At 45.7% G+C, this 15,062-nt stretch overlaps 4 protein-coding genes across 5 annotated transcripts; 2 read left to right on the plus strand and 2 right to left on the minus strand.

Annotated features, from left to right (window-relative positions):
- Positions 1-129: 129 nt before the first annotated feature.
- On the minus strand, positions 130-1,925 carry Cisd2 (CDGSH iron sulfur domain 2). Its single transcript, XM_017143613.3, has 3 exons — positions 1,762-1,925; positions 1,034-1,257; positions 130-435 (listed from the first exon to the last, which is right to left on the minus strand). The coding sequence occupies exons 1-3, from the start codon at positions 1,856-1,858 to the stop codon at positions 346-348; spliced, it is 411 nt and encodes a 136-aa protein (XP_016999102.2). The 5' UTR covers positions 1,859-1,925; the 3' UTR covers positions 130-345.
- A 24-nt stretch (positions 1,926-1,949) lies between these two features.
- Brd8 (Bromodomain containing 8) lies at positions 1,950-4,749 on the plus strand. Its single transcript, XM_017143630.3, has one exon. The coding sequence runs from the start codon at positions 2,083-2,085 to the stop codon at positions 4,747-4,749; it is 2,667 nt and encodes an 888-aa protein (XP_016999119.2). The 5' UTR covers positions 1,950-2,082.
- Positions 4,750-4,903: 154 nt separating this feature from the next.
- LOC108058711 (uncharacterized) lies at positions 4,904-6,908 on the minus strand. Its single transcript, XM_017143631.3, has 2 exons — positions 6,338-6,908; positions 4,904-5,573 (listed from the first exon to the last, which is right to left on the minus strand). Exons 1-2 carry the CDS (start codon positions 6,790-6,792, stop codon positions 4,904-4,906), a joined length of 1,125 nt encoding a protein of 374 aa, XP_016999120.2. The 5' UTR covers positions 6,793-6,908.
- Positions 6,909-8,555: 1,647 nt separating this feature from the next.
- Positions 8,556-14,813, plus strand: Usp1 (ubiquitin specific protease 1). 2 transcript variants are annotated; one of them, XM_017143594.3, is made up of 5 exons: positions 8,556-8,949; positions 9,738-10,277; positions 10,634-11,651; positions 11,714-12,341; positions 12,399-14,813. In XM_017143594.3, exons 2-5 carry the CDS (start codon positions 9,749-9,751, stop codon positions 13,500-13,502), a joined length of 3,279 nt encoding a protein of 1,092 aa, XP_016999083.2. In that variant the 5' UTR covers positions 8,556-8,949; positions 9,738-9,748; the 3' UTR covers positions 13,503-14,813. The 2 variants fall into 2 exon arrangements, with proteins under 2 accessions (XP_016999083.2, XP_016999084.2); XM_017143595.3 differs by having other exon boundaries at positions 8,556-8,727.
- Positions 14,814-15,062: the final 249 nt, after the last annotated feature.

Raw genomic sequence — 15,062 nt, forward strand, 5'->3', positions numbered from 1 at the left:
CTAACTTAACCTATGTAAGTTCAAGGTCATTTAAACTATTTTATTAAATTGAACTAAAAAAGTAATAATCAATTTCGGCTAGAAGTGAATATGTGCATTGGCTTTTATCTCAAAAATAAAGCAAATGGATTTCGATGTTTTCTGGGCAATTTTATTGGCAACCTTTAACTTAATCCATCAATATCATCAATAATTGCTTACGATTACAAGGGGTTCTGATAGCAGATAGCAGAAGTGTTTCGAATAAGTTCAACCATTAAATCGGTTTTAAAAGCAAACAGAAGCTTGGAGAGAATTTAAACAAGGAAATGCTAGGCGTTTTATATCTCGATGCACCGCTGGAATTTACTTCTTCTTTTTGACCACCACCACGGGTCCAACGTTGTCGCCAGTCAACTTGTTGTGCTCGCCATGGCTGCCATCGCAATAGGGCCACTAAGAAGAGGGAAAGAATGGGGTTACAATTAAGGATTGGAATATATTATTTTATTTAAATGGGATATTAGGGATATCACAAGATTAAGCTCGCAATATCCTATAAAAGTTATTCATGATGGTTGAAAATTCGATTGATATAAAATTCGATCTATTAAGTGCCGTTATAATATGATATGATCTTGTAAGTGATAAGCTCAAAGTTTAGATAAAAAGAAAGCATGGTAATGTATATTCTTTTATTTAAATGGGATATTACGTATATCACAAGATTAAGATCACAATATCCAGTAAATATTACTCCTGATAATTGAAAATTTGATTGATGGAAAACTCGGTCTATTAAGTGCCGTTATAATATTATATGATCTTGTAAGTGATAAGTTTAAAGTTTAGACAAAGCATGATAATGCATATTATTATTTTTTTTAAATGAGGTATTAGGTATATCAGAAGATTAAGCTCACAATATCCTATAAAAATTATTCATGATAGTTGAAGATCTACTAAGTGCAGTTATAATATGATATGATCTTGTAAGTGATAAGCTCAAACGAAAGCCTGGTTAATACTCTTCTCAAAATGATAATCCACTCACATTCTTGGTCTTCCAGCAGCGACAGAAGGCCGCCTTATCGGCAATGTCCTCCACATCGATCATGTCCACCACCTTGGCCTCGCTCTTCTTGATTTGGCTGTTGCAGAGACCGCTGTTTTTGCCCGAGCAATTGCCCCGTGCCGCCGGACAAAAGGCCAGGTAACCGGTGTAACCGATTCCGGCCACCACAACGGTGGGTGGGATGAGGGAGAGCCAGTCCTTGACTAAAAGTGGAATTGGTAGAAGACTATAGCAGGTGTATTTTAAGTTATAGAACTAGATATTTTGGTCAATCAGCCGTAACCGGCACAAGGTCGTTTGTCGTTCTCTATATAAAGATTAGGTTATAAACGCACTAAGATATATCTACGTATACATGTGTGTATATGTGGCCAGTGAAGCGTCTACGCATTATACATAGGTTTATCTAGTTTCCTATGTAGAAGATAAACTTGCTCCAATTAAAAATATCTTGGAGAGCCCAACAAATGTTGCATAATCGCTGCAGGTTCACTTTTACTTTTTTCACTGGAAGTGCAGGCGTTGCATTTTCTTTCGGCATTTGTATGATAACAATATCACGCCACATTTTCACTTAAATAGTTATTAAAGTTGGGGAACTAGATGCTGTGTCATTATCGTGGATTTTAAACCCCTTTGTGGGGCGCCCTTTGAAGGCAAATCAAATTCCAAACGAGACCACATCTACGTCCGTCTTATAAACTTACAGGAGAGGCTAAACCAACCGCCGAAACTACTGGGAATCGGCAGATTTGACAGATAATCGGGCAAGGTGGATTTCACCAAGTTCGATATGGGCTCCATTTCAAAATAGTTTTTGTAATTAGCTGATATTTATGAAAAACCTGTTTTTGTGTTGCTATCGGTTAGTGGCGGCAACACATCGATCAGTATCGATAGTGGCGTTGCCACACTATCTCAAGTAAAAATACCAAAAAGCGCAACTCGATTATTAAAATACCAAAGTTATCGAGGCATCACTGAAACAAGATTGTTTTGATTTCGACTCGAATTAATTGCGGTTTAACATGTCTGCCGGAGTTCAAGAGCGCCTCCAACTGAGTCGGGTTCCGCTGGACACCTGGTCGAAGCGGGAGCAGCTCATCCTGGCGTCGGCGGTCTCCTGCAGCGGCGACCAGAACTGGATCACCGTGAGTCGCACGCTGAAATCGATTTGCGGCAATGGCAATGGAAACGGCGGTGGACAAAACAACCGACCGGCGGATTGGTTCTCCCAGAAGAACTGCGCCGTCCAGTACGGGAATCTGCTCGAGAGCGTGGAGGCCACCAAGCGCAAGAAGCGCAGCAGCGAGAGCAGCGCGGGAGTCTCGTCGCCCGCTACGGTAGAAACGCCCACGGAACTTCTGCTTCGCCGCCTCACGGAGGAGCGGCAGGCGGAGATTAAGGCCCAGATGCGGCACGACCAGGAGACCTATCGTCGCATCCAGCGGGAGATCGACTCGCTGCAATCGGATGCGGTCACCGAACAGGAGCTGCAGGACATGTGGCTGGAGATCGAGAAGGAGCAGGAGACGCGGCGCATCGAGGAGATGAAGCTGGAGAATCGCATGCGGGAGAGGGAGCAGCGCAAGAAGGAGATGGCGGGAAACTGGCGAAATAGCAGTCCTGCTGCCAGGCGTTCCAACCAAGCTGCGGACACGACCTCCGTGGACATGGACGTGGAGGATATTAATAGCAGTGGTAGTAACAATGGCAAACAGCAGACGGCACCTTCGCCGCTACTCACATCTCTACTGAAATCTCCCACGGGAAATGCTCCTGCCACGCCCATAACAGGCGGAGGAGGAGGAGGAGCAGCTGCAGCAGGAACGGGCAGCGTGGCCAGGGCGACGGCACCTACTATTACTTCTCTGCTGACCAGCGGCGGCAGTTCGGCTGTCTCCAATCAGCCAGCCATCACGATGAAGAGTCCCACGGATGCGGCATTCATGTCGCGACCCATCAGTGGACCACCAGCCAATGAGGCACTCACTCCAACCACGCCCACCCTCGAACGGAGTCCCTCGCAGGCGGCACCCACACTCTCCATGCTGCTGGAGAAGAACAAGGCGGCGGCTGCTGCTGCTGCAAAGGCCAACGAAGGTGGGAGCTTGATAAAACCCGAGACTTCAGGAGGCCAGGAGCCGGCACAAGTGGAGGAAACAACATTAACCACCGCTGGCACAGCGGATTCCGACGAGACGGACGATCAACTGCTGGAGGTCTTTCCAAACATTGACGAGATAATCGATGACATCGACATAGACATGGCCAGTGTCATTGATGATGAGATGCTTAAGGATGTGGACGAAGTGGTGGCCTCACCTTCAAACGACAAGGGCGAAGTCATTGACTTTGAGGACAAATTGGATGCCTTAAAGCGGGAGCAGAGCAAGAGCTCTCCAGCCAGTGATAAGCCGAAATCCGTGGAGTTGGTGATTGGATCCAGCGATGATTCCAACGACAATATTCCCCTGGCCACTGTGGCCTCGCAGGAGAGCAAGGATCGCGGTCAGTCGGGCGGTGAATCTTCGCGCGGCACCGAGGACGCCGAGTCGGAACCTTTGGCCAGCGAGGTGGCGGTGGAGGAGATTGGTGAGACCATCACCATCATCAGCACATCTAGCGAGGATACGGCAGGCTCGCCGCCTGCGAAAATAGACGAGGAAGGTGCGAGTGACTCGCTTTCAAAGAAGGAGGAAACCAAGGAGGATAAATGCGATCAGGAAAGTAACTTCCAAAGCAAAAAAGAAGCAGGTGAAGTCACAGAAGGAACGGAGACTGCAGAAAACCAAGCAGCTGGAGAAGCACACAGCAAAGAGGCGACAGAAAAGCCATTACCAATCGAAGAGAAAGTGGCCACTCCTTCGACTCCTGCTTCCAATCCTGTTCCTGGATCTCTGCACGACACAGATGAGGAGTCGTCATCCCTAACAGACAGCAGCAAGCACGATGAGCAACCACGGAGTGCAAAGGCCAAGCCACCAACGTCTAAACTCGCTCTGGATGACGCCAAATCGGAGCTGGAGTCAAGTGGAACCCCTCAGCCGCCCTCGGCGCCAGCTCGCACTCCCTTGTTGCGAAAACTGCCCCACCGGGATCGATCCGAGAGTCCAATGGTGGATGATGACGCCACTACAGCCAGCGATCATTCCACCGCCCGGTCAACCCGTCGCCGCTGCTCTTCCACGCCCGTAATCGACAGCATACCCAATTCACCTGCCTCCAGCGAGCACACAGATGATCGGCGGGAAACGCGAGCCGCCTCCAAGAAGCTCTTCCTGTCCATTTATGCCACGTTGCAGGACAGCAAGCATGCGGCTCCCTTCAAGCGCGCCTTCCACGACGAGCACGCCCAGCGGCATGCAGATCTGTGCCTGCGTCCCATGGATTTGCCCACCATCAAGCGCAACATCGACTCGGGATTCATTCGCAGTTTGAGCGAGCTTCACAGGGATGTCCTGCTCATGGCCCACAATGTTTTGGTGGCCTACAAACCGCACACAAATCAGCACAAGACGGCGCGACTGTTTGTGCAGGACTGCCAGGCGATCAAGGAGTTCTCTCAAATGCCCGACACACAAGTGGCGGGAATCACGGCCACGCCGGTCAGCAATACGGGAAGCTCCCGGGCGGAGAAGTCAAGTGGCAGCAAGGCCAGGAGCGGCTCTCGAAAGAGCCAGAGGCATCATTAGGCTTTCTACACTTGGTAAACTTAAGAATTCGTCTCGGAGCACAATTTTCAAGTATTTTTATATTTATTCTACTAATTCGATGGTTTTCTACTGGCAAACACATTTCATTTTGGAACTTCACAACTAAATCACAAGCTATCATCAACAATAAAGATCAATCGAAGAATATGAGGTTCTGTAGGCGGCGGGATCTGGACGAGTGGCAAATGGAGCGTCGCTGGGGGCAGTAGAACCTCTTCAAGCACCTGGAGAGTCGCAGGTCGCATTGGCAGAGGCGTGCGGCACAGGAATCTGGGCCACCGAACTCCCCGTGATCCACGGCGCAGAGCGGCTTGCCCCGATAGCACTTCCACACATAGGGCACAAAGTATTCCAGGTAGGAGATGCAGTTGCTGTGGCCGTAGCACTTGTCATGGAGGCGACAACAGCGATCGATGCCATCGGCGGGAACGCCGTGGCCGCCGAATCCACAGTAGCAGCCGTAGCCCTTGTAGATCAGTGGATCACAGCCCGTGGAGCACTTGATCATGGAGTACAGCCGCGCTACGTCCCTCTTTCCGCGATCTCCCTCCGGCAAAAGTTCTTGCTCCCGACCGCTGTCGTTGCTGAAGCTCCACTTCATGGAGAAGCCAAAGGGATCGTTTACCCGGGCTATGTACACGTTTTGCCCGTTCATCAGGTCCTCCGCCTCCGCTGGTCTACCAGTTGTGGATGTAATCACCCGGATATCCGTCACCCGGCCATCGAAATGGTGGTTCTTGATCTCCAGATGAATCTCCCTGTGGGGATACGTATTTTGCCAGCTGATCGGCGGGCTTGGGTCCCTGTGAATTATCTTGAAAGGTTAGTATTAATTTAAAGTGAATTTAACCAGTTCTTATATTATTATTGTTAAATATTATATTTACTATGTAAACTAAAATTGTCTTTTTAAATATTTTGCAAATTTAATTTCTATTTCTATTATTTAAAAGGAATATTGTCCCAAAAATCAAATTCATTTTGTAAAATATATTAAAAACTAAAGTGTCCCAATACAATTTTAAAAAAGGCAAAATTATGGTCTTCATTGTATTGCCGTGTATTTTACGAGTTCTTATATTACTATTTTTAAATATTATATTTACCATGTAAACTAAAATTGTCTTTTTAAATATTTTGCAAATTTAATTTTCTATTATTTAAAAGGAATATTGTCCCAAAAATCAAATTAATTTAGTAAAATATTTTAAAAACTAAATTGTCCCAATACAATTTTAAAACAGGCAAAATAGTGGTCATTTTTTAAGTAGAACTGTGATATAAGTTCAGCAGCTGTTTTTTTTTAATTTCACGAAACAATACACAATCTCATTTGATTTAATGATGCAGAAATAAATCGTAAAAAAGGGTAAATGAAATTTTGTTATAGTTAAAAATAAATAACAAATAAATCGAACACCTTGAAGACAGAAAATGTTATGTGTAAGTAATTTTAAAAATATGTTTAGCCCATGAAATTTATTTATTTAAGATTTTCAGGTATTACAATATATGGGTCAAAATGTTGACCTATTTTTGGTGCCAGTAGTCTGAAACTCCTACTCACTTGTGGCCCTGCTCAAGCCAGGGAACAGGAGGCTTCAGCTCCCCCGTCCAGCCCTCAAGGCCCATCTGCTGCCAATCCACCTGCGGCGATATAATCAGACTGGTCTTCACGCTCGTTTCCGGGGGAATTGTCGTGGGTGAATCGATGACCGTGGGCGATGATTGGGTGATATTGGGGAAGATTGGTTCCGCAAAATCAGATCGTTGCATTGTTAGCAGCTCGAAATTATCCCCGCCGCCGGCGGATTTTCTGGGCATTTTGAAGACAAACGAGGGATTCGGACTGCGCATGCTCGCCCCGTACATTTCCGGTATTATGTGATCCACCAGCTCCGTGTCGTTGGTGACGCCTCTGAAGGCGCTCCTAATGTCTTCAATCACCGTGACATTTGCCACCACATTTGCCTGGTAATTGAGCCGCATGGCGGCCACTACTAGCCCCATTACCCACAACATGTTTGAGTCGAATCCAGGAACTGAACGTTGGACACCGCCACTCTGCACCACCGATCCAATCCGAACTGCTCGCCTCGAGTGGCTATCGAAAATTGAAGCTGGCCTGGCTGGGGAAATGCGGTAGTTGGAAGTTGGTAGTTGGTAGTTGGCTTGGCCAACAACACCAAGTACACCGGTATAAATGGCTCAAAAGCGTGTTAATAGCAAAGTAGCAGCTGAAAACGAACAGTAAGAGCAGCGAAAACAACAATAATAATAACAATGACCAGCCGGACAATTTTGGCGGATTTGGTGCAAATACACAAAGAACAAATGTTTATTTTAAAATTCTAGCTTAATTTACCTATCGTGAATAAAAAAAAAATGTTTTAAATTTTAGTAGGCATTCTAAAATTAGGGGTTTGTTACCTAATTAAGTTAAAAATCTATTATACATTTTACAAAGAAATGAAATCCTAAGAATTAAACACTGCAAATTTAAGAAAATAATATATTTAAAATATTAGTGAAAAAGTAATCGCTTCATTTAGCCCACATTCCCACATATATTTATTTATGTCTTTAAATTCTAACACAAAAAATCATATTTCTATAAGAAAGTAAAATAATGCTGACTAATGTTGGCTATATTTTCTCTGTGTGGGCCATAAAAATAAATCATTGAAGGTGGCAAGGGGCTGGTGGGTGGTCGAAACGGTGGCACAAATTCGAAGCCACTTGATGAGTGGTCATTTACCCAAATTTCAGTTTGAGAGTTAAGGCGAAGGTCGGGCCCTAGAAGCAGTTTAATCCGTTGCACTCGTAACCAGTTCATGGTCAATTTTTAGAGGGCTTTAATTGTTACAATTTAGACTGCGTGACTTGGCTGCTTTCCCAGCTGCGAAATTGTGTGTGCAAAACAAAACTGACAACGGAGATAAAATATATCCACTCGTGTGCATGGAGATTATATGGTCATGCGAGTAACTAAGCCAACTTAACCACTGCGGCTATAGTAAAATTGCACATACATCGGTAATTTATAGTGCCCGCCTTCTTGTTACGTTGCCCCACTCAGTGGTGCTTTTGGTGGTTCAGTGGCTCACTGCGCGCGAAATGAAAAGCCAAAGTAAACAAGTCAATTGCACTTGGAGTACATTTAGCGTTTAATTAATATTAATGCTGCCATTGTGAGTGAATTCAGGTACTCTAATCGTGGGCCCACGCAACTGCTCATTCATATTTATGAGTGCACTCTGCTAATTATCACTTTTCTGCTCTGGATAGAAGAGCCTAAATAAATTATTTAAATTATGTTTGCCAAGTTAATTGACGCCCTTACTATTCCACATTTTCTATTAACTGTTTTTTATCTATTGAGTTGAAATAGGTTTTTTTTGTGTACCGTTGTGTTTTCACCGAACCCCAAAAGTTTCAATGTTTTTATATTTGAATATTTCTTGACTTATTTAAAGTAGTTTTCTTTTTATTCCTTTTAAACCAAAAGGTTAGGATAACATTTCTAATAAACAATACATTTAAAATGTTTCTTTATTTAGTATTGGAGTCCTCTTAAAATAAGTTTCTAACTTATTCAAAAGAATGGCTAAAATTAAATATTTTGAATTTTAAATGTTCGCTCTAAAGCTCCCCCTAGTGGATCAGAGACGTACTTAATTCGATTGCTTGATTGAAAGTTGCTATCGATAGTCAAGATAACGGAACCATCGTGTGTAAAAAAAAATGGGGTGCTGCCAACCGCTTTTTTACTGGCAACTCCGTGACAGCCATTGAATCTGGCAACACCGTTTAAATAAGGAACCAACTAAAACTAAATGAAATAATCAAGCTAAAATCCGGGCTAAATCGACGCGGAGCAAATGCTAATTGGCTGCCAGCGAATTTGGCTGTCGTGCGTCAGATAAGAGCGGATAAATGGCCAAAAACCGGGCAGCTGTGCATGAAAAAAAGTGAAAAGTGCTGTTAACAGCGAGTAGCGTGTTTGTGTGTGTGTGTGCGTGCGAGTGCGGTGTGCGTATGTGTGTGCGTGTCTTACGTTGCAAACAAAATTTCTTTACAATTTTTTTTGCATTTGATCGGCGGCAGAAGCGGCGTTCTATAACTTTGTCCCCGGTCCGTATAGCGCAGCATTGCCCGCAAATGTTGCTCCCCCGATATGTGAGTGCCTAACCTAGCGGTGGGGGCGGGGCCTGGGGGTCTGGAAATCAGCAAACCTAATTAAGCATCTTTAACCCATAGCCGTGCATAAATTATCGCCATAATTATAACTGTTGTTTACCTAGTGCGATTTTGGGGCCCGCGACTTGTGGAGATTTCTTTTGCCAAATCTGTCGCCCGTATTTCCCAGTGACCTTCATAGCCGAGCAGCAACAAAATCAATAGTAATATAGTTTACGATGCATTCGCCGAGCCACCCACCACCCCCTTGCCGTTTTTACATAATTATGGCCAAGTTCACGGGTTCATGCCTATATCTATTCAATTGGTTTTTGATTGGCTGCAGTAACGAGCGTGGGATTATGACATTAAATATTGCCTGATGGGATGACTCCGCCGCATGTGATCGGGCAACAAAAAAAAAGGTGCTGCAGGCACCCACCGAAAAAAATCTAAAAAAAAAAAAACAGCTGACCGAGGCTGAATTAAAAAGCTTTGCTTTGCCAAGCTTTGAAAGTTATTAGACGCTGGAGAAGATGGCACAGATATACACCGCTACTGATACCCATATATTCCCCCTTGAACTTCGGTATTTACCTGGCTATGAATCACTAGTCGAGTCCCCGCATGTGTAGATTAGTAATTGATTATCAATCGCGGGCCCCTTATCGCTGGGAACCAGTTGTGATTGTGGCCAGTCGCCTGGCATTGCTCACCCCGATTGTTTCCACAATTCTACCTATTGCAACATGTCCGGTTCTAATGGAATATACCTTCTCACCTTGCAGGATAATGAAAGATGCACGAATATGACGTAAATGAGCGCAAAGAGGAACCAGCCAGTCTTCCACCCACTCAAAAGGATAAGCAGGAGGATCAGCCCAAGCAGCAGGAAGATCACCAGGATTCACCTGAAAACAATAGCCAGCTCCAGCTCCCACAGTTTCCAGCAAATCAGCAGCAGGAGGAGCAGAATAAGCAGGATACAGACTGCAAAAGCAGCCAGCCAAATCAGCAGCAGGCTGAGCAGGAGGAGGAGGATATCTTCGAGGTTTCCATTCTCTATCCTTTGGTAGTCTGCGATCAGGTGGCCACTAGTCAGGTGATTGTAGTAGCCGACACGCCCACTACTTCGCCTGTTAAGAAGCGACAGCGTCGCGTTTATGTCGCCGACTCCACGCGCTGCTCCAGTCTACGTTCCCGCCAGGAGTCCACCTCCAAGGACTCGCTCGAAGTTGGCCTAAAGCAGCCGGAAGTCGCCCCACCACCAGCGCCTGTCCAGGCGCCTTCGCCCACGCCCACAGAGACCACTGAATACATAGCACCAGGTAGGATTTGGCACCAAAATCCCAGGCTTCACTGTACCCGTTCTCGACGACAGCACATGTTAGCAACAAATATTGTGATTAGCGTAGTTATCAAATTATATAACACCGCTGTGGTTACGTTTGTCCAGATAGCTCTTTTTGATTATCACAGAGCAGATTATTTTAATCTGTCTTACGCCACAATGCTCAATTTTGTTGGTTCCTTTTTTGTTAAATCAAATTTGATAAAATGTTACCTTTATTTTTCTTCAATTATTTACAATATTAATATAATAGTTAAATATTTAAAGCTGTACACAAATCTTATTTCACATCACATCTTATATCCTTACTAATTCAGAATGTTTTTCTTTCAGAACTTTTTAAACCAGAGTTTTGGAACCTCATCGAAGAGGCGCAGGAGCCAAAGGCCGCTGGCAAGAAGAGACGCGCTGCAGGGGGACTTAAAAGGACGCGGGGCAACAAGCTTCTGAGGGAGATCGAGATCCATTCGCCAGAAACGGCGGCCGCAATCGCGGCAGCGCAGGCGGAACTCAACGCAACAGGAAAGTCGGGAGCAGCAGGAGCGCGGGCCAGCCGCAAGAGGACCAACACGATGTCTCTGTACGATCGGCGATTCCAAACGACCACCGACGAGCGTCGCGTGGCCAACGGATACGGAGGCAATGGAGCGCGATCCGGAAACGGTTCCTCAGCCAACGAAATCGAGACCCAGGAGCTGCAGAGCCATCAGTATTACGGCCCCAGCGGTGGCAGCAATGCATCGGGAACGGGCACTGGATTAAACGGCAGTGCGGCGGCCCTGAACCACGCCCCTTCCATGGGCACGCTCTGCAACATTGGCAACAGTTGCTACTTAAACTCGGTCGTCTACACACTGCGCTTTGCCCCGCACTTTCTGCACAGCCTGCACCATCTGATACAGGACCTGAATGTGGTGCAACAGACGATTGTGCGACAGCAGACGGCTCGATCAGCCTCACTCGGCCGGAACGTGAGTGCCGCCCAGTTGGAGCACGCGCGTAGCTGGAGCAGCAAGGATCTGGCCACCAGTTCGGATCAGTACAGCGGACTGAACGGCGGAGTAACTAGCGCAAGCAGTGGCAGCAGCTCAGGCAAGTCGACTCATCAGTCGGTCACCGAGAAACTCCACGAGCTGTACAACAACCTGCACGGCAACGAAATGGCGGACTCCACGGAGCCCTACCACGCGGACACGCTGCTGCATGCTATCCAGGATGTAAATGCCACCTTCGAAGGCAACCAGCAGCAGGACGCACACGAGTTCCTCATGTGCGTGCTAAACTGCATCCGCGAAACCAACCAGTCGTTGATCAAGGCCATCGGCGAGTGTCCCGAGGTCATAGCAAATGGGTAAGTGATCTTTAAAAATAAGATCAGGAAAGAACTGTCAATAACTTGCTCTATTTCTGCAGCTACATAGCCAACCCGGATGAGGTCGATACCGGGGAGTCCCAGGATCGCACTGATTCCGCCGCGTCACAGAATCCGAGCTCTGGCAATGGATCGCTGCCAACTAGTCAAATAACCACGACCAAAACGTCGTTCTTTTCTCGCAAATCAAAAAGAAAAGACGAGGTCAAGTCATCCAAGTCGACGCGCGTTCAGTCGCCGCTCAAGGACAACAGTCCGACGGCAACGAGCGGAGCGGGCACGGCCCACGCCACCGCCAACAGCCTGTTCTACCTGAACACAGTTGATCTCAGTGGCGCCAGCAGTACCAGCGGCAGTAACGTTGTCCCAACAAGTGTTGCATTACCGACAGCATTACCAGCGCCACAGGCCACAAAATACTCCAGTGATGACGAGATGAATTCGGCCACTGTGCTGAAGGACAAAATGCGACTGGAGGACCGAATACGTGAGCTGAATCTGAACTTTTTCAGCTCTGACTTCGAGGGCATTGTGGTGCTGACCACCAAGTGCTTGAGCTGCGAGACGATTACGCGGCAAAAGCAGGGCATGCTGGATATTTCTGTGCCGGTGCCGATCTCGGGGTACGACAATGCCGATCTGCAGGACAAGCCCAGCACCTACATACAGGTGAGTGAGTTCAAAAAGGGGTATTATACGATTTTACTAATTTCTTAACGATTCCAGAATTCGTGCATCACGAAGGAGTATTTCCGCGGAGAGAACAAGTACAGCTGCAACCAGTGCACCGGTTACACCGAGGCCATAAGGTCCATCTCATACGAGGTGCTGCCTCGGTTGCTTGTCATCCAGCTCAACCGTTTCTCAGGCGGCATGGAGAAGGTTAGTACCTATGTGCCCACCACCTTCACTCTGCCCTGCTTTTGCGCCACCTGCTGTGAACTGGGCGAAGGCAACAAGCTGCACGTTTACAAGCTATACAGCGTCATTACCCACGTGGGAGCCACGTTGACGGTGGGCCACTACATCGCGTACACCTGCTTCCTGGATCTGGCCAGTGACTACGTGAACTGTCCGAAGGATCGAAGGAACACGATGACGGGCTCGCAAACGACGTCTTCGCAGGCGGTGGCCTCCAACGAGAATGCGGCTCCAAACAACGGAAGCAGCTCCGTGGCCAGCACTCCAGTCATTGCTGCTGCCTCGGCGTTGGCCTCCTCGGGCAACATTCTGATGAAGAAGATGAAGTTCGGACGCAGCAAAGCCTCCAGCAGTGGCGATATGAGCAAGAACGTGAAGCAGGTGAATGGGACCAGCAGCAAGAACATCACCAATGGAATTGGGAAACTGAGCATGAACACAACATGCCAGGGCGTCAACTGCTGTGCCATGAGGCTCTGTTGCAGCCAGCAGACGAGCAGTAGCAACTCGGCCAGTTGCAGCGACTTTAGCGAGGAGTCGCTGCAAAACGGAAGCAACAGCAATCTCAACTTCGGCGGATCGGGTACCGCAGCCTATCCCACGGGCTACGGGAGCACAGGACGCGGTGGTGTCAGAGCCAACTACGCCCACGGAGGCACAGATCCCATTTGGTACATGTGCGACGATGATAAGATAAAGGCCATGACCCAAAGGGAGTTCGAAGAACTCTTATCGCCAACTCGGAAGATCACAATAACTCCGTATTTGCTATTCTATGCCCGATTTGATCTGCAGCCTCAGAGGGCTACACCGCCGAAGGCGGGAACATCCTCAACGCCTCCGCCACCAGCGTCGGCTCAGAGCACCTGGTCGAATGACAACGTGCCCAGCAGCTCGCACAAGATTTGAGGTTGCCCCCAGTCGCAAAAATGATTGGCAAAACGTACATCATCGGCATACTGATCGGATTGGAGATGTCTCTAGCCTAGAATAATAAGCAAAAGAAGAAGTCTGTTTGTTAAACAATGTAATCATACTAAGCTCTATCGTTTATCTACATGCATAACTATTCATTAACTAACCAGTGGTTTGACTGAGGCCTCAATTCCAAACGCCCAAAGGCACCATCTTCCCATATCCGAAGACCTTATAATTTTTGTTTTTATTAGTAACAATCAGTTCAGTCTGTTCATTCTATTAATGTAATCGTATCGTTATTAAATAAACATACCGATCGCGTCACTTTGAAAAAACGAATTTAAAACGTTGAGATTGTTTGCTCCATTGAATGTAACTGACATTCGCAAAACGTTTTCGATATACTCGTACATAAATTAAAAGCGAAAGCAATAAATTTAACAAATCTTTGATTCAAAATAGTGCATGGCAGAACAAGCGAGTGTTGTAATAATAGTAATTATTATTAATAGTAATGAATAATCTCCAATATTCTCATAGGACATACACACCACGTTGCATTGGCATCAGCGGTTGATTTTTGTGTTTGGCAGGCGATGGAATCTGTAATAATTACAGCATACATATGGTATCTGGAATGGTTTATTGTAAACAATGAGCTATACCCACGCAAACACACAAATATATACGAAGTGTTGAATAGTTGTTAAACTTAAGACACACCTCAAATTTAAAAGTGAAATGTAATTGATTGAATCGAAGGTAGCGGACAAACACAGATCAAGCGAACAAGAACAACTGAGAATTGTTATGAAATTGATTGCATAGTTTATAAAAACGTTTTCATATGACAAGCTGCAACAGAACTTCATTTACTCACAAAACACACACGATTGTAATGTAATATTGATAAATAACTGTAATAAAATTAAAATATCTGTAATAATTGTAATAGCACACTACTTACGCAATATTTTTAGTCGATTAGCCTTAGTTTTTCCATGCATTACATGACTCTAGTTTAGTTCAGTTCGATTTCTTTTCCAAGAGCGCTGCTATAGTGATATTAACATTTACAGAGCAAAGATTTGTGTACATTGTATGTGTAAAGATTACATTTAACAATTAATAACATTAACACTGATCAACATAAGAAACCGATTCAGCAGTTAAATGCAACACATAAATTTAATTACGAAGCGGCTTTGTTGAAGTGAGAACCGTTTGATTCCAATTATATTTATGTTTATTATTGATTAGCATTATAGAACATGCTTAACTAAATATACGAAATATACAACAGACACATAATAATTGAAGTCTAAATGGGAGATAGCCCTACAAATGGTCCTTAATTCTGGATGTAAGGATGCAAAGCTCTTATGATAAACCGTTTGGAAAGCCCATGCCGATTCATGCTTCCGAATGACTGACTTCGAGTCGAAGATCATCTCTAGCAAACGCTGCAGCAACCACACCTCCCGTGAGCAAGATAGAGCATCGATAATTGACAACGTTTCGGTTGCCACATTGCTCTTTTGGTACCGCGTC

Source organism: Drosophila takahashii, chromosome 3R, assembly GCF_030179915.1.
Source record: "Drosophila takahashii strain IR98-3 E-12201 chromosome 3R, DtakHiC1v2, whole genome shotgun sequence".
Lineage (NCBI taxonomy): Eukaryota > Metazoa > Arthropoda > Insecta > Diptera > Drosophilidae > Drosophila > Drosophila takahashii.